The following is a 26,013-nucleotide window of genomic DNA, read 5'->3' on the forward strand; positions in this document are numbered from 1 at the left end:
CTTTCAAATATTAAAAATTAGTTTTTATTTTGATCCTTTCACTAAAAGTTTAAAATTATATCTAGTTTTTATTTTTATCATTTCACTAAAAGTTTAAAATTATATATAGATGTTTAGTTCAAAGTTAATTTTTACCATGACACATTGTGAACATGTTTTTAAAAATTATTTTGAATATGAAAAAGAAAAAGTAATTTTAAGAATTTAACTACTCCCAAAACATACCCTAAAATAATATTTTAACACTTTAACAATATTTATTCCTAAAAGAAAAAACTAACAAAAAAAAAAAAATGAGAAACATTAACACTACCAAACTACTAGAGACCATCTTACAACGAGAAGCTTTTTCCCATTCGAAAATTGCAAATCTATTTTTGTGTTTTGGAATAAGAGAAACAAAGCTTCAACAAGTCAGTCGCACCTCAATAAAAGCTCGAGTTTCAAACTTCAAACAAAGAAGTTAGGATGGTTCACTTGATTGATTTTGCTGCACTTCACTTCAGATTCAAAAGATGGAAGCTGAGTGGGTGTCAATTGCGATTTCTTTTCCAATCTCAATGGTCAAAATGAAATTTGGAAAAGAAATTTAATGATCACATTTATTGAACTAAAAAAATCATTTACCATTGAATAAGCAACAAGCAGAAAATAATCCCTCATCATCCTACAACATGATATTCATCATTTGTATGCGTACTGAAAGAAACAAATAATTTGTATCTGTAGATAAAGTAAATAGAGGTAGAAGAAGATTTTGTCTAGTCTTTGCTATAAGAGTCCTGTTGGTATCATTACACTATTCTATAAATCTAATTCAGCAAATTGCTCTATCTTTACTAATATCACCAAATATCCTACCAGAAAATAGGGCACAGATACTTTTATGAGCAAACAAACATAGCCATACCATTTATATTTTATCCTGATCTCCTGTAGAGGCTATAGGCAACAGCGACAGTGGCCACTGCTCCAATTATCGCAGCAGCAGCCAGAATTTCACTTTGTTCCCATTGTCCTGTCCAGCAAGAAAATTTATTAGCTTTCTTTGGGTACCTGCTCTTCTGAAGCTTCTTTCGACTGGTTTTCGATTCTACTACTTTTCCCTGAACTTTCATCTCTGCAACAAGTGAATCCATTACTGCCCTGGCAACAACCTGCTATTGTTTCCACTTTGCTTTGACCGCTGTTTTCTTCAATTTCAACCTTGCTTTTCTTTGTATCTTCTCCATTTGGAATCTTTAGTTCATCTTCCTTTTTGCCTTCCTCGGGATTTGTGCCCATTTGCCCTCTGGAAATGGAATGTCAGTTTAATGTTCTACTATTGGGTGGAAAATAAATGACAAAGAAGAACAAAACAATGGCATCCATTTCACTTCTAAATATATAATTTGTTCTTTGGGGAACAACATAAGGTTTAAGAGGTAGCTCTTCTGAATCAACAATCAAGCAAAGGTGATTGAGGTAGCTACAGTGAAGCCAAAAGTAGGTCGGTCAAGTAGTCAATGAACATATTGCACTACAAACATTAAGGCCATATATTGTGCGGTGCAGAGGGTTAAAGTGAGCTGCAAGTTGGTGAATAGTTAACATGAACGATGAATACTAACAATAGTATGTCCACTCTTACAGGAGGCATCAAGACTTGAACCGGGGAATCTGATGCTCAAAAGTAAGGCAAAAGCCGACGGCCTAAAGGTTCAAGATATCAATTAAGATGTTGTAATTGATAACAACATATAGTTCCAGCTTTAGATCTCAAACACTCAGGTCTACTCAAAGTTTTCCACAGCAACAAAGGGATGATAAAAAAAAAAATGAAAATTGTTCACAATACTCAATACGAAGTACATATAGAAAATGGAGAGGATGATATGTCCATGATCTGTAAATTACAGGGTCTAAAAGTTCAGAAGACAATTGATTATTGATACAAAAATGTATATCCCAAAAAATTGTCAAGCGGAACAATAAAAAAAGAATGCTTCTTCCTTAAAACTCACTATTAATTATTAATACCAGCAATACAAAATAAATTCACTATCCAGTTCAGGAAATAAAATGCAACTAGAGAAGCACAAACCTCAAAAGCCTTTCCACGACCTCGCCCTTTGCAATGTGCCGTTCAAACAATTCAGAGACATCTTCAGGAGTTACATATCCGTACCTATAAACAAGGAAATTGAACCCCAAATTCAACCCACGTAGACACTAAATAATCAGCTAAGGATTTCGTTTTCCAGTAAATGTTTATGCTAGCTTTGATGAACCTTACCAATGACCAGTTGTCTTCCCATCCACACCAGGTTGATATATGATCAGGCATACTTGTGTCCTCCAATGTGTGAACATGCACTGACAAAAACTCGTTCCTTAAGTCCTCGTAACTCAATCTCCTCATCCAACTTCTGAACAAGAACGGGTCCACAGACACCACATCTCCGATCTCGACTAGCATGAACACACACAAACACGTGAGAGCCAGTGAAAGCCTCTGGCACTCCGGATGCCCACTGTTTATCATTCACAAGCACATCATCCACGAAGCCATCCACATCTGACTCTTTTAAACCCCTATTATCATCAAATCAAGAGGACGAAATATGAAAATGAAAATGGAAATGAAAGGAAGGAAAACGGAACAGCGGCACAAATAACAGGAAAAGAACATTCCGATTACTCCAAAATGTTACTGATCTAAAACTTGTTTGGCCTCAAAATTGATAAAATATACTAGATACAGAAACCACAATCGTAGTAATTTGCTAGCGATCAGATTAATTCTAAAAAAATAACGATCCAGGAAGGTAGCAAGGAAGAATACCCAAAGTTTCATTATGTGCATGGAAACCAAAGAAGTTAAAGTCAACAACAGAAGAAATAAAGATGAACACAAGAATTTCATAATATTTGATAAATAAATTATTATATCCTTGAGAAGTGGCAAAGCATATTTCCAGCAGCTTATCAGCTGCCGGAAAATTTTCGAAAACCACGACAAGATTCCACCTGATTCTCAAAAGTTACCTGTATTTGACCATTTCGGGAAAAATCAACACATCTCCATCCGAAAATCCAGTTTCCTCGCGTCCAGCGAACATTGTCAGCTTCGTCTGACAAAACCAATTAAAAGACAAAGTTGAAAACAAAAGCATCCACTAAAATCCACGGCATTCAACAACTCCTAACAAAACCAAATCGAAAACGCCAAATTCCGAAGGAATAGGATTTCCGAATACAGAAACAAACAGCATCGATTTGCAAACCTTAACGGAGATATCATCCTTGCGAGCTTTGAGAGCGGCAGAGAGGAGCCTAGGGAGGGCGTCGGAATCAGATGCTTCGAGATGCGATGGCCAGGCCTCCGGAGTCTTGTAGCAGAGAAAAACGTGGCGATCATAGGCACTGACGGTGCCAGCGAGGCTGCTCTGATACATCTCCTCTCGTCGAAATCCAAACTTCTCGTCGTCGGCGCCGGAAACGGTGGCGAGATTATCGGAAGCCATAGAGAGATCGACGAAACGAGGTCAGAGAATGAGAATAGTGAAGAAAGTGGTAATGGTGGAAAGAGATAGCGGAAAGGAGGGAACGGGAAAGGAGAAGGGATCGGATTTCTTCTGCTTCTGAATCCCATTTGGTAACGCTTTATGAGTGCTTTGGACAACGACTTGAGCCACGCGACAGTGGTGCTTGCAACACGCGCCAACGGAAGTTCATATTTGTTAGCTGTAAACATACTAACATTTTAGATTTGGGTTTCAAGAATTAGTTAAAAAAGAAAAAAAAAATCAATATTATATATATATATATATATTATCTTTAATTTAGACTCAATTTTGTACATAAATTTTAAAATATTACATTTTTATTTCTAAATTTTTAATTTAATTTTTATTTAATCTCTAAGTTTTGTTCTTAATACTTACTTTTGGTCTTTAGATTTAATTTTTCATTGAAGCATTGGAATGAAATAGAAACTAAACTTAAAACTCATAAGTAAAATTGTAATATTTTAAATCTGAGAGATCCATCCGTGCATGGAAGCTACATGCTCGGAAGAGCTAAAAGCACACTCTCCTGGCCCTAAACCTCTATTCCTGACCTCATTGAAGGAGGTAAAACAGCCGTAGAGTCTATGGAGAATGTTTGAGATACTTTGATCTAGTAAGGAGTTGGTTTGGCTGGTCCTTCCGAAACTAACAAACTCAAGAACCAAAAATGAATTTTTTCTCCTAAAAATTAAGTTTATAAATATCATTGGTTTATTTACAAATTGAAGACGTACCTTCCTGTGAACAAAACATCAAGTCTCTCTTCACTTGGTTCATACTTCCCCTAGAGTTACTGCTGAGATAGTGTATGTCTGGCCTTCTACTGTCACAATCTCCCCCACATTGCGAGTTCTGAAACAAAACCCAATTGAAATCAAGACAAAAATGATTCATGTTTCTTTACCCCTTCAGATACCAAAGAAGACTATTTTGGTAAGTGAACTATATCAGAACACGTGGAGTAAAAATGTAATAACCCAAACCTACTACTAGCAAAAGGGAGAGATTTCCACACATTTATAAGAAATACTTCGTTCCCCTCTCCACCCGATGTGGGATCTCACAAAAAAAACCAGTCTTGTAACCAGTGTCACTCAACTCAAGGCAGCTTTATGTGCTTGCCTATGGAGCACAGCAAAGTGGGGCAAATGTTTCTTGCATTGTACTGTGCTTTAGCAAGCATCTCTATTGATGTGCTCGCCAAGCTCACCATTGTTGCACCTTTCAAGTGTGGAAAATAGGTGAGGCGAGTGCCTGGTTGAAAAGAGGCGAGCACTTTTCCTACAATTTAGTCTTTCTCCAAATTAAGAGACATGATGCTTTAGAGGTAACTTTGGGTTTTGGAAACAATATCCACCAACTAAGAAGCTAACAGTTACCATTCCAACTGCTATATTATAAAAATCCATAGTTACAAAAGAGATGAAAGAGAAAACCAAGAAAGAATTAGAAAACGAAACGGATGCCTCCTAACTAAGCCCAATTTCTAAATCTATCCTTAAAAGATTCTGATATTTATCTCCAGCCAAAATTCTCAATAGGTAGCCTTGATTGCACAAGACCAAAAGACGTTGTGTCTTAGGTTCAGAGAGAGAGACCACAAAGAAGGCATTACATATGATGAATGGTTTGGCAGGGGAAAGCACAAGCAAACAGGAATAAACTTGGTAACTTAACTTACATGCAATCTGAAAAAGCAGAAATATTTTAGGTGTTCTTCAGCAGGATGAAGTATATCAATTAACTCCATGTCAATTTTCAGCAGAGTGATCAAAGATTGAGGCTTTATAACCTGAAACTCAAAGCACAGTGACTTGTTTTAGTATGAAACTGGTGGAGTATTCCCGACACAAAAATCACCATGTTCGATACCTATTTTGTTTTTTGTGTTCGATCTTTTTGAAAACTAAGCTTGTAAACACTACTCCCATCTATGAAATTCTTAGTTTTGTTACTCTAAAAATAACATTTTCAAAATCTAAGCTAAATTTAAAATAATAATGAAAACAAAGAAACAGTTCAATCGCTTGGAAAGAACATAAGAAGCATGGACATGACCATTTGACGATTGATTCTTATGAAGTTGATCATAGAGAGGCATTGAGCAGTAGGCCTGAGTAAGGGCATAAGACGATGATTCTTATTGCAATTCAAGAGAAAGACTTGGATATGACCATTTTATGAACAAATTTGAACTTGTTTGATGACGCTATTGTTTCTTAATGGACAAGTTGTCAGTACAAATCTGTATTTGAGAGAATTACGGGTTCTACTATTCTCCTTTTTAAATGGAAACCAATGCCAACTACGCTGCACAGACAAAATGTGAGCAAAGAATTTGAATAAAGACAAATTAACAAAGCAATTTACCAGACAACTGAACTGCAAAAGCAGCAAATGTAAGCTGATATCAATCCAGAAGTTCAACAGAGATTCAAGTAAACACAATACTATATATACTTTGACAATTCGAACTATTCAAACGGTAACGGCCCAAACCATCTGCTAGTAGATATTGTTTTCTTTGGGCTTTCCCTCAAGGTTTTTAAAACGCGTCTGCTAGAGGAAGGTTTCTACACCCATATAAAAAATGTTTCGTTCTCCTCTCCAACCGATGTGAGATCTCACAATCCACCCTCCTTCGGAATCCAGTGTCCTAGTTGGCACTCATTCCCTTCTCTAATCGATGTGGGACCCCCCAATCCACCCCCTTCGAGGCCCAGCGTCCTTACTGGCACACCGCCTTGTGTCCACCCCTGAGGCTCATCCTCCTCACTGGCACATTGCTCAGTGTCTAGCTCTGATACCATTTGTAACCGCCCGAACTCACCGTTAGCAGATATTGTCCTCTTTGGGCTTTTCCCTTTTGGACTTTCCCTCAAGGTTTTAAAATGCGTCTGCTAGGAGTCTGCTAGGAGAAGGTTTCCACACCCTTATAAAAAATACTTCGTTTTCCTTTCCAATCGATGTGGGATCTCATACGAACATTGTTGTACACACTGTTCATAGGAAGACTTGACAAATTAAGGTATCGGCTTCTAAGGAAAATTGAACACATCTGCTAAAGGTGCTAATCATGGCTATCAACGATTAAGTAATATATATAACCATCGTGATCACGTAACAATTTAACCTCAAAAGACATACAAGGATTCCTCATAACCCACTAAATCAAATCCCACTTTTCAATAAGCAACTGGTTCATGAACTAACCTCAATCATCCCGGATCTACTTTCAACCCCACATTGTTCAATCGAGTAACAATCTTCCCATTCAGAAAACTTCCAAGCCTGGGACCAACCAATTGGAGAGGCTTTTTTTGGGCTGGCTATGATGTAATTCTTTTCAATTTACCTGATGAAAAGTTTCTTGTTATCATCAAAAGAAGGAAGAACAAGAAGAAGAAGCTGGAATGGAATCTTTCTTGAAAGATTTTTCTAATTAGTGCGGTGGTCAGCATGCAAAGATCAATCAATTTCAGATGTACAGAGAACGCTAAAACTAAATATCAGCACAGTGATAATACAGAACAGCTTACTAACTGCGCCTCAGCAGTGTTGAAGCTACAGAAGGAACGAGGAGAAGCCATTGATTAATATCCCAAACCAATTTCCATACCTGATGAAGAGCTAAATAAAGTATAAGCGGCTTCGCAGCTTCAACTTCTACTTTCATACGCTCATCTAAGTTCCACCAACTACTACCAGGAAACAGCGAACGCGAAACATGAATCGAATTTCCAAATGATTTGAATTTCTCATTTCCATTTCGGTCATTTTCAAGCACCATATATCGGAGCATCAGTGAAGATTTCCCGCACACGATGGCGATAGCATTAGAATTCATTACTTCCAAAACTACTAGAAATGATAATCGGGAATTGAGGCTTCATCGTCGGCTCAAAACCAGACGATCGAAATCTTGAACTGGGAGAGAATTTTGCCGGTGTAAAATACGGAGAAAGGAAAATGCGAAGATTCTGGCGGGCAATTTCCATGTTTGCATAAGAAATATCTTTGATGTACGTGGTGCAGAATCAATCGAGACCCGAACCGATCAAGCCGAATCATCCGGTTCATATCATTTTGACAAACCGAACCGACCGTTCAACCCGAATACTTCCGGGTTAACTGAGCTCACGTTTCTTCTTCTTCTTTTGCTGAACTTGGTTTTTCAATTGAGCAGCAGATTCAGAGCTAAAACGCCACCGTGAAGCTCTCCTCTTCCGATGGCTGAGACCGAGGAACCAAAAATGAAGGCGCGGCCGATAGTGCGCCTGGGGATTTTCCTTATTTCTCACAGTATTTTCTTCAGGTGCGCTGCTGTTGATTTTACATGGATTTGACTCTCAGTTTGGATCAGAATCTAATCATTGATGAATGCCTTGTTCTTTTCTTTTTTGGGTGTTTTCTAGCGTGATTTGCTTCTCTGCAGGGGTCTTAGCTCTTCTGCTACTACCTATGTTCTCCATGAACACTTACATTTCCGAGAACGCTCTCATGCCAGGTCAATTTGGCTTCTTGCTTAGCTTGCTTATCATTATCTAATTTGTTTGATTCATTATTCATCATTTTTGTGGTTTCTTGATTGATCTCCTGGTAGATTAATTACAAATTAAGATTCACTAGAAGTTGCGGAAGTATCTGAAATTATCGGATCATCAAATTTATGTATCCTTGTTCTTCTGCAGTGATCTATTCATTTTACTTTATTTGGATAGACAGTAATCCTATCTGGTGGCATATATTTTCTCACAGGCTCTGCAAATACTATGCTTTCGGGTCAGGAAGTCTCAGACTCGAACAACTTGGTGAAGGATCTGAAGAGCTTGAATTCACAGCCTGGCTCAACAGTCTTGTATGCACTCACTGCACCGGCTTTATCCCCCTTTTTCTCCTTTAAAACCATAATGGAATTTTTTTTATGCTGAACTTGTATGCTTATGATTTTGAGAATTACCAATTAAGTGAAAATTCTGTCCGAGTGATTTATGTTTTATATGCCCTGACATTAATGCTTTCGTGCATTTGCATGCTTTAAAGGTATCTACTCATTTTAACTCGGCGAACTATTTTGCTAATTACAAGAATTTTAGTCAGTCGGTGGTAGGGCCGAACTTTGAAGTTCACTTGTATCCTATATTCCCATGAAAATATCAAGGAATTCATGGACCCATTTGGAGGAATATTTGAATATATTATCCGACTTTGGATTTCAATATGAACTTCTGAATATAGTATTAGCCTCCTTCATTTGCAATCTTGAGACATTTGCTGAGGATAGTTCTTGTATGGAAAGGTATTAGACAATTAGTTCTGAAGTTCTCATACAAGTTACATGTATCAAATGAAGGCTTTCATCAAAATGTGGTTAGTCTTGTTTCCTGAGATGTGATGTCTGCGTGAGTTTGGTATTATCTATGGCCATGTAATCTGTGCATGTGGATTGGCATGTCATTTTATGTCGGACAGGAGGAGCGTTGGTGTGTAGAGATGACCATAAACGTAATTGTGTGTAATTCTTTTCCCTTATATTGCAATGTATTTCATAGTTATCCAATTCATCTTTACCCTCGAACTTATCAATAGCATATTTTTCGCATTTCCATAAGCATTATCTTCTTGCTCCCCTTGCCTCTATGACCCTTTTTTGTTCTACTTAACCTATGATAAAGAAATTTGTCTTTCTATTCATTTTTCAGTGGAAGCCAGAAGATTATAGCACAATATATATTGAACTTGGGTGCTGAAGTTAATTACCACAGGTTCCACCCGCAATTGAGTCAGTTCCATCCAGTGCACTTTTTCTCTAGCCCTGATCCTGGGATCATTCGGGACAATGTTAGTTGCATTACACAGGGCATTAACACTATTGGCATAATAAGAGCACCACAAGCCGATGGAAAGGAAGCCATTGTTTTGGTGACACCTTACAATCCTGTTAAGACCAGTCTTCATGAGACTTTGTCTCTTGGTATTGCTTATTCAGTGTTTTCTTTGCTTGCCCAAGTAACTTGGTTGGCCAAAGATATTGTATGGCTTATCGCGGATTCACGATATGGGGAATATGCGGCAGTTTCAGCTTGGCTTAGAGACTATCACACTCCTGCATTTGGTCGTTCCATCATGATTGACACAGATGCTTGTCCAGAGACAAATGTCCTTTATGAATTTGAAGCAAACCATATGACAGAAAAAATGAGTCTAGGTGATTTTAAACGTGCTGGAACGATGGCTGCAGCCCTCGTTATTAAGGTTTCAAATAGAAGCGAACACTTTGAGGATAGTCTTAGTGTCTATGCTGAAGCATCCAATGGTCAGATGCCAAATCTAGACCTCATCAATATTGTGAATTATCTAGCAGTATACAGGCAAGGTTTTCGGATTAAGATTGAGAAGTTTTTGCCTTTACTAGACTGCAAATGGCTCAAGGTTTTGGGCGAAGTGTTTGAGTCGATAGGAAAATTTATCAGAAGCATGAACCCTGAATGGAAGTTTGGCATGCCAGCTTCTGACTATGTTGATGGCACCGCCACACTTGCAAGTTCATTGTACTACCAGGTAGTTTTCTCTTTAATTCATTTTCTAAGAGATTGTTGTTTATGGTTTCGTTTAATGGGCTAGGATAACGAACTAGTTTCCATTTATGTTAACAGAGATTATTTTCACTAAAATTATCCATGTTCTTCTTGCCATTAGGCTGTAGGTATTCCTACTGGTTCCCATGGGGCTTTTCGAGATTTCCAAATTGATGCAATTACTGTGGAGATGTCCCCCAAATTTCCTTCTGGTGTCAATGTCAGGCATGATGAATTCATATTGCGAGGCGGCCGGTCAGTGCTCATTTATGCCCCCAAGAAATTTATAATACATCCTCCTCCCACCATGAACTTTTCAGTGCTCAATACATTTTCTGCTTTTCTATGATTTGTCATTTCCCACTTCCCACGGGTAGTGCCAAATGTTTAAATTTTAATTTGTAAATAGTTTTAATGGGGGTAAGTGAAAATGCTTCCTTTTCACTAAAATGAATTTGGACTGAGTTTCTTTCTTAAAACGAATAGAATCTGTTTGATAAGTTGTACATCTGTGTCCTTTTCAATTCAGTAAATTTGAATTGACAATTTACGCCCAGCCTGAGTTAATTATAGACTAGGAATTAAATTCTTCTGATCCTTTTGATTTGGCTAAGGATTTCGAGTTGGTTGTGCAGGCTAATTGAAGGAGTTGTGCGATCAGTAAACAACCTCCTGGAGAAGTTCCATCAGTCATTCTTTCTGTATCTTATGGTATCTACCAGCAAATTTGTATCCGTTGGTGTATATATGATTGCTTTTGCACTCCTTGTTGCTCCATTACCAGCAGTTGCGGCTTCTCTCTATTCTTATGCCAATAACTTGAATTTGACCGTGGAAAAGGTTGAACCTGCAGCTTCAGCAAATTCTGATGATGAGCTTATTGTCTCTTTAAGATCATGGAAATGGGTTAATGCTGCAAAAAGAGTTTTTGTTGTTCATGTATGGGGTGCTGTTGTTTCTTTACTTCCATACTTCATCTGCCAAATACCTGGTTACAGTCCTACAACAAGATCTATTATTTGGGCGCTGCTTTCACTGCTCACGCTACTAATTTTGTCAGTGGTATTGTGCTCTCCACTTCGTTCCACCAAATCTTCTGAACAGCAGATTCAAGAGTGGGCTTTCTTGAAAGCAATGACCACCTCAGCGGCCTTTATTGGTTTGTGCCTCATGTCAGTAATTAACTTTGCTACCGCAGAACTTGGAGCTTTTTTGGTAGTGTCCATGTGCTTGTTGGTACATCCCCTGAAGCTTGATCTAGTGCCTGGGAGCTTTAAAGCTCTTTCAAGGGCAGCCTGTAACCTTGTTTTGGGATTCATAGCTTTTCCGCCTGTTACTTTCTTTTTGTTTAAAGCTGCTTTGCAAAGTTTAGACGATCTACATATCGGCGACTTCTGGAACTGGATGGAGACCCTCTGGGCATGGAACAGTGCTACTTTCCTCTACTTAGGTATGGTTCACTTGCCATGCTGGGTATTATGTACAGAAATTTTACTTCATTCTTGTTGAGGTACATTGATTAGTTTTTTGTGTGGAATTTGGTTAGACCAGCCAATTAGGAAAGAGTTAACTTTTGTCCTTGCCCTGTAGTCTGAACATCTAGTTTATTGAACTTTCATTAGTCCTGAGAAATAGTTTTCACTTTGAACTGAATTGGAACAAGTTACACGTTCATCCCTTGTATGTTAGCTCCTGTAATCAGGTCTTAAAGCCTACTTTGTTACTGATGTTTATAGTGTACGATTAATACAGTAAACTTTAACCCTCTTGGAATTTTCTAGCTATTTTTCCTTTAGGATTAATTGGGTCATTACCCTCTGTAGAACCAATGCTCAGTCTCTTGAATTTCTTCTCCAATTACTGCATCTAAAGGTTATATACCACATAGGCAGTGCTGGAATTGATGAACAAATTAGCAGTTGAGGTCATTCTTTGTCCACTATGCTCATCCATAGTGTTTCATCATTTCCAATGGAAGATGGAACAAATCTGAGTGTCGCATAAATTTGCAAGTAAATCAATAGAATATCGGACATGATGTATCATTTTAGTAGCATTTAATGTAAGGTTATCACGCATGGAAGTATCATTTGCTTTGATTCATGTATGTTTTGGAACTTGTGTTAGCCAATGGGCTTTGCCTCCTCGTTTTAAGTTATTTTGTAAGCACAACACAACACATATTTTTATTTTATGTGGGTATGAAAGGGAACCTATTGAGTTATTCTTTCTCCTTCCATTAAAAGAAATGATGATGGATACGCAATTCATTTGTAACGCTTCATGCCCATAATTCATGTTAGGATTTAGAATCTGGTTTTGAGGATTTAGAATCTGAATTTTCCTACATCCTTTATGTTATGATCACGTTGTCATTTTGTTTTGAAGTATTTCTAAAAGTGAATACTATCCCGATGAGTTATTTTAGCGTGTTTTATTATCACTCACATATTTTCTAGAAAAATTTATTTTCGGTGGCTTAATCACATGAACTTCAAAGTCAAATGCGCTTAGTTTAAAACAATCCTATGTTAGCCCCTCGGATCCTCGTGCAAATACTTTTCAAGTGTGAATTACAAAAACCTATTTATTTCCTTATTCTAAGGTGGAGGTTAGCTTATTAGAAAGCTCTAATATTTTTAAAATAAGTTATTAATTAATATATTAAAAAAGAATATCCCAAATAAAATAGGTAAAATTAAAAAAGGAACTAAATTAAAATATGAAACTTAGAAATGACTAAAGGAATAATAAATATTCTTTTGTTAAACAATCATCTCAATCAAAAAACAACTCTCCTTTGACTTTTAATTTGGTATTTGGTATTTATAATATTTAAGGTTAAATGATAGAAAATAAAATTATAAAATAAGAGACGGAGAATAATTACGAGAGAAATTGGTTTTATTTACCAATTAGATAAATTGATTTTTTATTTTTTTAAAACGAAAAGATTATTTCCAAAATAAAAACTAAAAAGTGGAACCCCGTTAGAGAGACACACGTGGGAGATGACGGAGACGCACGTGTTAAGTCGAAAAAACGAGTGGTTAATAACCGCCGCAGCCCCCGGTTTTCGCGGGCTAAACATTTCCTTTTGGCGCCAAAACCATAGGGTTTCAACAAAAAAACATAGTTTCGAATAAATAATTTATTAAAAAAAATAGGAAAATTTTCCTTTCCCGCCGAATTCTCCGGGCAGCTTGGGCAGCGTCAAAGGGTAGGTCAAAACCGATGATTGAAGGATGTGTCTGTTTCTTAAGATTTTAAATTATTTTTATTTATTTAAAAAAAAATATATATTTTTCTTATTTGTCTTTGGATTCCCTTAAATGCCCATGTGTGTATGTCTACCAAACCAAACACTTTCTCTCTCTTACATTGGATTCCTTTTTTAAATTAAAAAAAAAAAAAAAATGGATATTAAATTAGTGACAATTAATTCACACCCAAATCCCAACTTCCTTACAATAATATCTCTTTTTCATAAATTATATACTCACTTATAATTCACCTCCCTCCTCTCTATTATATTTATTCTTACCTATTTAAATTAATAATTTTATACCTTCTAAAAAAAACTCAATATTTTTATATTATTATCGTTTATATTGTCCACTTTGAGCATAAGCTTTCGTGGCTTGATACCATGTTAGGAATCACGACTCTCCACAATGGTACGATATTGTCCACTTTGGGTGTAAACTCTCATGGCTTTGTTTTGGGAGCTTCCCCGAAAGGTCTTGTGCCAATAGAGATGTATTTCTTACTTATAAACACATGATCATTCTCTAAATTAGCCAATGTGGAACTCGCTCCCAACAATTTTCAACATAATTAAGAATAGTGATTTTATTGTTTGTTAATTTAACGATAATGGAATAATTCAAATCTCTAAACTTTTAATCGAAGGTATATAGTTGAGCTAGTCGAACCGTAGTTATGTGTAGTATTTAGCTTACTATATTGTATATTTATTGACGAACTTTTGAATTCTAATTCTATTTAAGATGTTTTACCTTTTTTTTACGAGAAACTAAAATATTGAGCTAAGATTATTCAAATGTCCTAATAAGTGCTCTAACTCTAGAATTTAACTTTATATATTCTTCTTCGATTTGTAATCCGTTTTTAGTAAAATTTTAAGAACTAAATCGAATATTTGGTGGGATTTGGTTTAGGGTTTAGTTGTTTCGTTCTTTCGAAAGATTCGTCATATGTAAAATCAGCTTTTATTTGTTCAACTTTACACGTAAGAAGAGCACTTACTCTCTCGATTTAGCTCGCTCCTTTTCCACTCTGTTCATCTCATAATTATAATAAACTAAAAAAATTGAATCTACACGGTTCACCGTTCACTTTTAAGCTTAGAAATTGTAAAACTTGTCTCATCGTGTATGATAGGCAAAATCATAACCTATAATATATTAATTTACGTAACATCAACTCAATCTTACCCAACCCTCTTCACTAGACCTCATTTTACAGGTATGTTTGTATTCTCTCTCTAAAAGTAGAGAGAGAAAGAAAGGGGAAAAAGTTTGTGAGGTATGTCTAAATGGAATATAATCCAACCCCATGCGAAGGGGTTGAAATTTGAAATGAGATATGATACAGCCTTCGTGGCGTCTCCATCACAAAATTTGCACTCTCTCTTTAGTCCCATTTAATTCCCCAATCGGTCGATATTTCTTTTATAGATTCATCCAATATATTTGTTGGATGAAAGTCCTACGTCCGTTAATTTAAGAAATGGTTATGGGTTTATAATCAAGCAATAGTATCTCTATTGTTACGAGACATTTGGAGAAGCCCAAAACAAAGCCATGAAAGCTTATGCTCGAAGTGTTCACTGACAAATTTATTATACACGAATAAACCAAAACTACATTAGAATTACAAAGTTTAGTATATTTAGGTTTGAGCAATCTTATATTCGGTAACCTCCTAAATTTTTTTCTAGTAGGCAGGTTGCAATGGGCTTTGGGAGATTCCACATTGGTCGAAGAGGGGAAGAAATCATTCAGTATAAGAATGTGGAAACCTCTTCCTAGTAAGTGCATTTTAAAACTGTGAGACTGATAACGATACATAACGGGCCAAGGCAGACAATATCTACTAGCGGTGGGTTTGAGATGTTACAGTCTGTATTGATATGTGTCAAAGCAGAAAATATCTACTAGTGGTAGACGTGAGATGTTACCATTTGTGTTGGTTTGTGTCAAAGTGGGCAATATCTACCCGCGGTAGAGTTAGGAGGTTACCGTTTGTGTTGATTTGTGGTAATAGTTTTCATCACTCTTAGAATCATTAGGTGTCGATGTTTAATTCTTAGACAAGAGGCGGAGCGTGACATGAAAAACATGCAAAGATGGATGCATGGGTATTTACAAATGACACCCTTTGCCACTCCCTCAAAATAGAAAATACTTCTCTAAGTTACGATGCCGTTGCAGGAATGGCTCTATCAGACATGCATTTAGTAATAACACAGACAGTCAAAATTTGATTTCACCGCACCAAATTAGTAAGCATTCAAACAAATGTATTGACCAAAATCTTTCAAAATTATGTCGTGTCAGAAAAACGGAACAACCTAGTTAACAACAATGTTCCTCGCAACCATTGTCTCATGTCCTCTCTCACCATCAGTCCGTGACTCGAACAATTTGAATGGAGTTTATACTTAATCCAACCTAAATTTTATGGGATTCTTAATTTTTTTGTAATAATTTAAAAGTATGATAGAGTTTGAGTGGGTTGTAACCTTATTTTTTAGTTGGTCGAGTTAACCTGATTAAAAAGATGTCAACCCACCAACTCGTCCGAATTTAACCAACCCCAAAAAAAAAAAAAAAAAAAAAAATTAATCTAACCCAACTTTTATGGTTTAGATTGGAAAGTCCGAGTTGATCACCTCTTTCTTTTAAGTCGACTCTTAACTGTGTATCACTTACATGATATTCATTACCTAAGCTAAGCACACGTATACCTATTACATGGTCAAACTAACCACGTAACACATGATTTACATGCTCATAAAAATCTAATTAATTGGATAATTTAATAACATGATGCATGAAATCAACACGAATAATTAAAAAAAACATATTATTATGAAAAATGTTTCCCTTTAATCTATTATTAATTTTATTATCATGAAAATGAAAATTATACCAACATCCTTATCAAGAAAACATAATAAATTAGGCAAATTGTGCTTAGTCGTTAATAAATAATCTAAATTTATAAACTTCATTATCCATATGGTATTTTATTTATTATAAAATCAAAATAAAAAAAAATTATATAATAATTGGAGTGGGCCAACGTAAACCTATCTTAAGCCGCAATCGATAGCCGACACTGATCGTACTGAATCAGGGCCGCAAAACAATTTTTTTAAATTTTTTTTATTAAAATGAATTTAAAAAATAATAATAATAACCGCATAAATAAATATATAGGTTTAATTTTGAATAAAGTAAAAATTAAAGGATTTTAAATATATTATTATGGTTGTTATAGAATTATGAAACTTAAATAAGTATTTTAAATATGAAATTTTTATTCCTTTATAATATTAGGTGAGGAAAAAGACAAAAAGATAGAGATAAATAGATATTATATTTGGTTACATAATTATTGTATCCTAAGTTTAAGTTTAATTAATGTAGTTTAGATAAAACTAAATGGGGTTTGAAAAATATTAAACCCATAAAGAATAGAGCAAGTTTGAATTTGTTTCCTATTAGGAAGCACATGCAAATTTCAAGATAAATAGAAATAAATACAAAAAATAAAAAATAATAATAATAATAAAGTTGAGGTTCCTCTTTCTGATCCAAAGGAATCCAACCCACTCATCACAGTCAAAAACTTGTGCTTATCCAATCCTTCCAAACTTCAAAGCTCATCATTCCACTTTCTGACCAAACTTTATGAATTATCATTCTTTTCCGATCAATTGAGGTATTGTCGTTTTGGCTTGTTACGTACCCTAATCCGCCTCACGTTTCAATACCTTTACAAAAAATACTCCATTCTCTTCAACTGACGTGTGATCTCACAATCCACTCTCTTGAGAACCAGTGTCTGTGTTGAACACCGCTTGGTGTCTAGCTCTACTACCATTTATAACAGTCCAAACCCACTACTAGCAAATATGGTATGTTTTTACTTGTTACATATCACAATCAGTCTCATGATTTTTAAAACACGTCCATTGATATGAGACCTCACATTTAGAGAATGAGAGAACTAAATTTCAACGCTAGAAGAATTACAGGTAAAATATCACTAAATCATACTATTTCCCGCGTAACATCTTACTTTTCTCCGTTCAAACTATCGAATCATAATGGAAAGTTATCCATTTGAATTGAGAAGGATAGGTTTATTAAAAAATATGTGAAAGAATTTTGAAGTGATCCAAACAAAGCCTCCAACCCCACATTGGATTCTAATCTATTCTCACCCAATATGCGCCTGTCTTTTTATAAATCAAAGCGCTACAAACCATAGGCCTCCAAATGGGGTGGGTCACGTCAAAGCCCTCCAAACAACAACAAGAACAACAACAAAAACAAAAACAAAAACATTTTCCCATCCATGCACATTCATTCATTCATATTCCTCCAAATTTTCTCATCTGGGTCTGTTTGTTTCCCGGGAAAATATTCAAGAATTCACCGAATTTTGAACATACAGATAAACTAGAATACTCATTTAGATAACAAATATTATATATACTTTGTACATCATCATCTCCTTACTCCTAAGAACTACCAACAACATAAATATATTAATTCCAAAAAAAAAAGCATAGTGAGAGTTCGAAACCCCTAAATTCTCAGCTACTTCTAAACTAGGAGTTTGAAGACGGATTCTAAATCCGAAGGTTGGAAGAACTCCCTCACGTGATTTTGATTCGAGCTTAATTTTCGAGATCTCCGCTTTCTCGGCGCCGGCGGACAGCTCAGTTTCTCCGGTATTCTTGCTTCTTTCGCTGTCGGCGTCGTCGAACACGACCTCTCGCCGTCGTCATCGCCGTCTTTCACCTTCGGTTTTGTGTTTATCTGCTTCAACGACGACCTCGCCGGCAAGCCAGCGATTACCCATTTTTTGGACTCTGCTTCAAATCCGCCGTCGATTTGGGACTTCTTTGAAAACCCCATTTGAAATCCAAACATAAAACCCACAAAAGGGGAAGTCAAAAGGGAAATCGATGAAAAGATTTTAAAAAAAAAAAAAAAAAAAAAAAAAAGAGGAATCGGAGAATAAGAAGAAGAAACAGAGGAAAGGAAATGGGAAAAAGGACTGAAAGTGGGACTTTGAAATAAAAATGGAGGAGAAAAGAGGATTTTGTGGAAAAATAAATAAGAAAGTGAAGGCGGCAGGACAAACAGAGGGGTTTTTTAAATTATTTTTTTTATCAATTAATTCTTTATTTTTTGGAAAGGAGGCTGCCCGCGTTTTTTTTACGGGCAGGTCTGCTGAGACGCGAGGTTTTGCCGCCAACAATTGGGGCCTTTGGTATCCAACGGCTCTTTCTCCCGCCTAAATATTTTTGGGGGTATTGTTTTACGGTTTTACCCCTTGTCGTTTTTCTGCTCTCAGGGAGTGGGAACTCTCTGCTTGTCAGGGCTTTTACCAGTCGGATAAAAACCCGGATTTTGTTCCAAATACAGCCCATCGTAAAATGGGCCTGGGCCCAGTTTCTCTCTTAATGGGCTATATTTTTTACTAGCCCATGATTCGTCCTGCGTTTGGGAAAAATGAAATAATAATAATAATAATCTCTCTATTTGCAACAAATTTTTTTTATAAAAAGAAATAGCCTACGAAAACCGAACAAAATTGGAATAAATAATTAAATTTGGTAGCTTATTTTTCTAAAATTATATAAATACACTGTGTTGGATGATGAAAGTTCCACATCGGCTAATTTAGGAATGGTCACGGGTTCATAATCAAGAAATACTCTCTCTATTGGTATGAGGTCTTTTGGAGAAACCCAAAGCAAAACGACGAGACTTTATGCTCAAAGTAGACAATATCATATCATTGTGGAGAGTTGTGTTTGTCTAATACAGTGAATTTTAATAAATAATTACCAAGAATAACTATTTGGTATGCCTAGAGAGGGTTAGATGTGGTATTTAAAAAATAATAATTGTGTTCAATTATTTAAAATATTTTTTAGAAAAATAACAAAAATGCTTCTGGATGAAATATCCCATAAGTTTTCTATTATACATTTTTCTTTGCCAAAAGGCATTTTTAAAAATAGAATAAAATTTCAACTTTTTTTTTTTTAAGTGTGGGGTCCACATGGGCGGTTGGGTTGGGGCTATGCTAGGACAGAAGAGGACCATGTGAAAGCCCCCATCCTCAAATCTGACGTGATATGACATCATCACTGATGTAGCCCACGTGGAGGAAAACTTGTTTCCCACGTCACCGGATTAAAATAAATATCTAACATCTAATGGTTGTTCTAATGGTGGGCCCACCAAACAGTAAGGGCCTGACTGCAAACTGGAAAATGGAGGAGGACCTCGCCGCAAATATTTTGTATTACAATAGTACCATTGACCAGTCCTTATTATTCACCCATATCTCCACGTGATTGGTTTTAGATACAGTATCTTTTAGTGCTTCTATTTTATTTATTTTTAAATATTTTTTTTCATATAATTATTGGCCATATTTAGATCCGTACCAAGGAACCTTTCTAATAGAACCCAAATATATATATATATATATATATATATATGCAAATCATATATTATATTTTTATAATTTATGTCATAATTTTTAGTTAATATACCATATACCATTATCAAATAAATGTTTTTAAATAAACTCAATAAGAATAGAAATTAAACTCATTTTAATACTATTTAATTAAAAATATTTAAATAATAATTTGAGGAGTTATTATACATAATAATTATAATAATGGAGAAATATTAGGTTGGTGATTCATTCTAATTTATTGATTTTCTCGATACAAGTCGCAAACCGCAAACTGTACGTGGGCTAATTCACGGAGGGCCCAATAATGGAAAATAAATGGGCCGGGTCGACTAATATTTTGGGCCTCCTAATCTCATTTACATATAGCCACGTATTGATATCATTTACGTTGAAAAAAAATGCAAATTTACTAAAATATCCTTAAATATTTGGTTGACATGGAAATTTATATAAAAATAATTTAATTTGTCAATGGCACTTTAAACTAATTTGTTTAACTAACCCTACATTTCCGATATACTAAGAATTTAACCCTTTTTTTTTATTATTAAATTAGGCATATAGGAGTGGTAACTTATACGTACTTTCTAAAGTTAAAATCACCGTACACGGGTGTACATTCATTGTACTAAAACAAGCGTCTTAAAGGCCAACGTAGAATGACATAAGAGCAAAACATGCTGTCTCCAATAACATGGTAAATAAAACGCTAATTATAATTTTAAAAAAAAAATGATGATTCGATACTCGGACTCGGTGGTTGAATTAAAATAATAATAATAAGAATGTGGGGTTATTGGAACAGTGTTTTGGACATTATTTGAAAGGGAGGGTGTGGTTGTCACCTTTTGGTTGTCTGTTTTGGGTTTGCAATATTAAAAATTCTGTTTGTCCCTCTTTTTTCTCTCATCTTCCATACCTTTTGCCTTAGGTTTCTGGAGGCCCCCCCCCTCTCTCTTCTCCTCTCCTCTCCTTGTTTTAGGGTTTCATTATCAATTACCCCTTCTCCCTTCTTCAACAATCAACAAACAAAGGTAAACCCTAATTCAATAATACAATTAAAACCCCAATTGGGTCCAAATATTTAATATTTAAAACCCCATTTGATAAATATTTATATTATTTTATGTACAAGGCAAAAAATGGCTTCTTCATCCAGCTTCTCAAATTCACCATGTGCAGCATGCAAGTTCCTCCGAAGAAAATGCTTAGCGGACTGCATATTTGCGCCCTACTTTCCACCCGAAGAGCCCACCAAGTTTGCCAATGTTCACAAGATCTTTGGAGCCAGCAATGTGAGCAAGCTCCTCCATGAGGTCCACCCCCATCAGCGCGAGGACGCCGTCAATTCTCTTGCCTACGAGGCCGAGGCTCGTATGAAAGACCCCGTCTATGGCTGCGTCGGAGCCATCTCTATCCTTCAGCGACAAGTCATTCGCCTCCAGAAGGAGCTTGACGCTACGAATGCTGATTTGGTTCGATATGCCAGCGGGGGCGCTCGCCCGTATGGACGGAGGGCAGCAGCGCAGTCTGGTGTGTGTTTTATTTCCCCCTTGAATACTAATGATCGTCATGATCCATATTGCCGTGATAAAGAGGAACAAAATTGAACCTTCTCTTCTTTGAGCGCTCTCCAATCTGTTCATCCCATGTTCTTCTAAGCTTTTTTGGGTACTTTTTTTTCCCTCTTCATCTATCATAAAGGTGGTGTTTTTGGTGTATTACTTCCTTTTTTTTCTAATTAAATTAGCTTGTTTATACATATATTATACACGAATGGTGAAAAAATCAGTACTTTTTTGCTTCATTCTGGTAAGATCTCACATCGATTGGAGGGGAAATGAAGTATTTTCTATAAGGATGTTGGAAACTTTCCTCTCACAGGCACGTTTTAAAATATTGAGGAGAAGCTCAGAAGACAATATCTACTAAGCGGTAGGCTTGAACTATTACAAATAATGGAGCAATACACTAGGTAATATGCCAGTGAGAAGGTTGAGCTCCAAGGGGTGGATATCAGGCGGTGTGCCGGCAAGAACGCTGGGCCCCGAAAGGGATGGATTGTGAGATCCCACGTTAAAACCTCACCTTAGCAAACGCTTTTTAAATTAAACCAGAAGCTTGAGAGGAAAAATTTGAACATAACTATATATCTGTTAGGGTGAATCAGGCCAATATTATTTGGTCTATAATGTCTAAATTTAGTATGGTTTCATATAACCATTATGCTAAGAAGTGATAATTACATCAACATATTTAGAGCTAATTTATATTTAAGAAAAAAAGAAAAAAGAAAAAAGTAACCGTAGAAATTAAAAGGGTTAATTTCATCCAATATTTTGGGGGGTTAAAATGACTGAAAATCAGCATTTACCTCATATAACTTATAACCTAAATATACATAGGGATTTGAATCGGTAGTTAGTGTGAACACGAGAAATTTGTCCTCTCAAATTTGCACAACCTTTTGATGGTAATCTTGTTTTGTTCATATAATATTAAATCCAATTCTTGCCTTCTTTTATGTAGTTTTATTTTTTTAAGTGCTTTCGGTGCGTCTTTTTTCTATGACTTTCTTTGCGTGTCGTTAACGTTATATTGTATATTTCCTCTACTTTCAAATAAATAAATAACCTTAAGATTCCCTATGTTTTTTTTAGCTTAGTTCACGAAAACGTTTAATAAAAAGTGTGTTTCTCTTATTAAAAGTATTAAAGAACGATCTTTTAACAGTAGAGAGTAGTTTTGGAGCGTTTATGAAAAGCAAAAAGATAATAGTGCAACTCGTGAATGAACAGGGACAGGAACCGTAATCTACTCAATACCAGCACGACATGAAACAAGGACTAAATCTAAAAAGTTAAAACGAGACAAGATCCGAGGTGAAAGGAAAGAATGTGTTGTCTTTTTTGGGAAATGGATGGAAAAGGGGAGTCGGGTAAGGGGCATAATCTAAACCCTAATTATATACATAAGGATTGGTGATTGTAGCAAGTGGGTGTGGGGCTCCCACGCCCACCGTCCAAAAAGTCCCCTCTGCCGACCCACGCCGCTGCACGACGCCTCCAAACATACCGCCCTCCCTCGCCCACCTTTAAAACTCACCCTCCTCTTCACATTCTTTGGCCCATTACAATCTTTCTTGGGCCCACACACTTTTGGCCCATTACAATTTTTATTGGGCCTAGACACTAGCGGCCCATTACTTATCTGTGATTCTGCTTCTGAGCTCTCTGGCATTCAAATGGTCACTTGGACGTTGACCCTCCCTGGTGTGCCGGTGACTGCTGTGATTCTACTTGTGAGCTCTCTGGCATTCTCAAGGTCACTTGGACGTCGATCCTCCTGTTGTGTCGCTGCTACGATTCCAGTGCCGACGACTGCTTCAACTTACCAAATCACATATCTATATGTCGCCCTCTTTGGCAAAGAGGAGCCTGAACTCTCCTCTTGTCGAGCCTTGCAGATTTCCATAATCCATGGATAACGTATCGGCACGTTAAGCTATTCGGAACGAAACCGACTTTCAGCATTCGATCTTGTAGCTGCATCAACTCCGTTTCATTACCAAAATCGCGATGAAATTTAACCAAGGCATTGAAACTTTCAGTGTCAAAGAACTCAAAATCTTTAGCAAATGATACCAATAATGATTCTGCTTTATAAACATTCCCTTCTTTGCAGTATCCATTTATCAATACTCTGCATATTTGATGATCCGGAAGCACTCCAGATTCAACCATTTCTACCATTAAACCTTCACCATCTACACTTCTATTGATTCCACACAAACAGGATATAAGAGGCTTGTATGAATCAATGCTAAGTTTAAAATTTCTCTTTACCATTTCAGATTTCAAAAGCAGTGCTTCAGAAACATTATGAACTCTGCAGAAAGATTCAATCAGCTTGTTGTAGATACAAGCATTAGGTTGGAAACCATCTTTAATGATTCTTTCAAGAACACTCTTAGCTGCAAATGGACGATCTTCCAGACACAACGACACGATAAGATAATCATATATCTCGTAAGTAACAATCGTTCCAAGTTTCCGAAGTTCGACAACCAAATTCAAAGCTGAGATCAACCTACCTCCTCTTCCATATCCTTCCACCATAATCCTACAAGTGAAACTATCAGGGCAAATGCCAATTCGAGTCATATCGTGTAGCAATGATCTTGCCTCTTGCAGCCTTCCATCCTTGCAATATGCATTAATTAGCGTATTATACAATACGACATCGGGATCCAATTCTCGATCGATCATTCGATGAAATAGCTGATGGGCCTCTCTTACCCTTCCTAACTTACAAAGACCATTCATCAAGGAAGTATATGAAACAAGATCGGGCATCACACCCCTTCTAAACATTATCCTATATAAATAGAATGCATCATCTAATCTTCCTCTTCGACAATAGCTATTGATCAAAGTATTGTACGTCACGACGTCGGGATCGAAACCCTCTTCTTCCATCTTTTCTAAGAACTCATTAACCTTATTCACATCCCCAACTCTACACAAAACATAAGTCAAAATATTAAAAGTATATGCATTTGAGTGAACTCCAATCCTTCCCATTTCTTCATAGAGTTCCCAACATTGAGCATCACACTTCATCTTCGCCAGTCCATTTAGAATACAATTACAAGCAATCACACTTGGAACAAAACCCATCTTCACCATCTTCTTAAAGCTCTCATAACTTTCCTGAATCATATGAACTTTCACATACGCCTTAATAAGCATTTCAAAGATAACAGGATTCCAATTACAGTGCTCAGTGCACAATACCAGATTATGAAAAACATCCTCACTACCTGAGGCATTATCCTTAGACAACTCAATCAATTCAGACAAGAATTTCATCGCCATGGAAAATTGTCGGGACCATGCTAATATATGGATAATAAGACAATAGTTTTGAGAACTAAGTGTAATCCCCAAATCAAATTTAACCCAATTGAAAAAAGCAAGAACAGAGACGAAATTAGATTGGCACCTCAATATAATCTTGGAGACTTCACGATGACCCAAGTGAGGAAGAAGCTCCTTAATGTCGGATTGAAGAAGGGATAAGTTTGTGTTGCTGGTTTTGAGGTGCGAGGAGACGAGTTCGACGATGTTGAAGGGGTTTTGGTTTTGTGGGAGAAAATGGTAAAGAGGGTTGACGATTAATTTAGTTTCGGACCGAGGAATTGATGGTAAAAATGTTGAGGATGAAGCAGAAGAGAAATTTGACTTGGGAATTGAAGCGAGGAAGACGAAGGGCTTCGAGAGTTTGGTGAGATTCGAAGCGGGAATTCGATGCATTGGTGTTGGATGAAAGGAAATCGCAGGAAAGAGCGCGATTAGAAATACAAAAACTCGGCACAGCGGGAGAATTTCAATTCCGTTGAAAACTATGGTATATCCGCCATACCTCTTCTTCTTTCGTCGGAGCGCCGCCGCAACTATCGGGCAAAACACCGAGACGGAACATAAAATACTTCCCACCGGTGGTTTAAGGTTAGGTCATTTGCTTTACTCTCCTTCAATTGAAATGGACAAACACAAACTAGCCCAAATCCAATTAATAAAATATTTAATTTTAAAAATAAAATAGTAATTATTTAAATTTCACTCCTCAAACAAAAATACACTACACTTAAAAAAAAAACTACAATTATTTTATTTAATATGATAATATGATTTAATTTATTTTCAAATTATATTTTCGTTACACATCATGTCATAATACTATTTCTAATGAAATATTTAATTTATACATATAATTTGTCATATTCTATTCATTTTCATTCTAAAATATTATTAAAAAAAGTATTTTATTTATTTATTTATTAAATCTGTAATGACGTATAAAATAAAATTATAGATTTTTATTGAAATTTATGAATGAATTAGCATAAATTAAATCGTGAGTAACTATTATAAATCAGTGAAAATTTATACGTTATTAAAAAAAAAATCTCTATTTTATTATTTTTATTATTATTATTATTTGTAGGTTTTATAGTGTGAAATTGTGTAACATTTTATTGGGAACGATAATTTTACTTGAAATAATCTAACTCATACAATTAATTAAATTTAAAAAAAAAAAAAAAAAAAAAAAAAAAA

At 35.9% G+C, this 26,013-nt stretch overlaps 3 protein-coding genes and 1 pseudogene across 3 annotated transcripts; 2 read left to right on the forward strand and 2 right to left on the reverse strand.

Moving 5' to 3' along the window:
• Positions 1–609: 609 nt before the first annotated feature.
• On the reverse strand, positions 610–7,509 carry LOC111460948 (annotated as a pseudogene).
• Positions 7,510–7,688: 179 nt separating this feature from the next.
• LOC111460940 (glycosylphosphatidylinositol anchor attachment 1 protein-like) lies at positions 7,689–11,895 on the forward strand. The gene is made up of 6 exons (XM_023104321.1): positions 7,689–7,866; positions 7,967–8,058; positions 8,310–8,409; positions 9,254–10,112; positions 10,251–10,384; positions 10,765–11,895. The coding sequence occupies exons 1-6, from the start codon at positions 7,781–7,783 to the stop codon at positions 11,636–11,638; spliced, it is 2,145 nt and encodes a 714-aa protein (XP_022960089.1). The 5' UTR covers positions 7,689–7,780; the 3' UTR covers positions 11,639–11,895.
• Positions 11,896–20,741: 8,846 nt separating this feature from the next.
• On the forward strand, positions 20,742–21,655 carry LOC111430146 (LOB domain-containing protein 25-like). The gene is made up of 2 exons (XM_023066329.1): positions 20,742–20,925; positions 21,027–21,655. Exon 2 carries the CDS (start codon positions 21,034–21,036, stop codon positions 21,499–21,501), a length of 468 nt encoding a protein of 155 aa, XP_022922097.1. The 5' UTR covers positions 20,742–20,925; positions 21,027–21,033; the 3' UTR covers positions 21,502–21,655.
• Positions 21,656–22,726: 1,071 nt separating this feature from the next.
• LOC111430138 (pentatricopeptide repeat-containing protein At5g40400) lies at positions 22,727–25,430 on the reverse strand. The gene has a single exon (XM_023066317.1). It carries the CDS (start codon positions 25,204–25,206, stop codon positions 23,290–23,292), a length of 1,917 nt encoding a protein of 638 aa, XP_022922085.1. The 5' UTR covers positions 25,207–25,430; the 3' UTR covers positions 22,727–23,289.
• Between the last annotated feature and the right edge of the window lie 583 nt (positions 25,431–26,013).

The sequence above is a fragment of the Cucurbita moschata genome, unplaced genomic scaffold, assembly GCF_002738365.1.
Source record: "Cucurbita moschata cultivar Rifu unplaced genomic scaffold, Cmos_1.0 Cmo_Scf00002, whole genome shotgun sequence".
NCBI lineage: Eukaryota > Viridiplantae > Streptophyta > Magnoliopsida > Cucurbitales > Cucurbitaceae > Cucurbita > Cucurbita moschata.

Bases quoted from the DNA above. Each gene is read 5' to 3' on its own strand.
- LOC111460940 (XM_023104321.1), top strand. From the start codon at position 7,781: ATGGCTGAGACCGAGGAACCAAAAATGAAGGCGCGGCCGATAGTGCGC. The intron at 7,867-7,966 runs GTGCGCTGCTGT...GGTGTTTTCTAG, and splicing joins TCTCACAGTATTTTCTTCAG to CGTGATTTGCTTCTCTGCAG. The intron at 10,385-10,764 runs GTCAGTGCTCAT...TTGGTTGTGCAG, and splicing joins TTCATATTGCGAGGCGGCCG to GCTAATTGAAGGAGTTGTGC.
- LOC111430138 (XM_023066317.1), bottom strand. From the start codon at position 25,206: ATGCATCGAATTCCCGCTTCGAATCTCACCAAACTCTCGAAGCCCTTC.
- LOC111430146 (XM_023066329.1), top strand. From the start codon at position 21,034: ATGGCTTCTTCATCCAGCTTCTCAAATTCACCATGTGCAGCATGCAAG.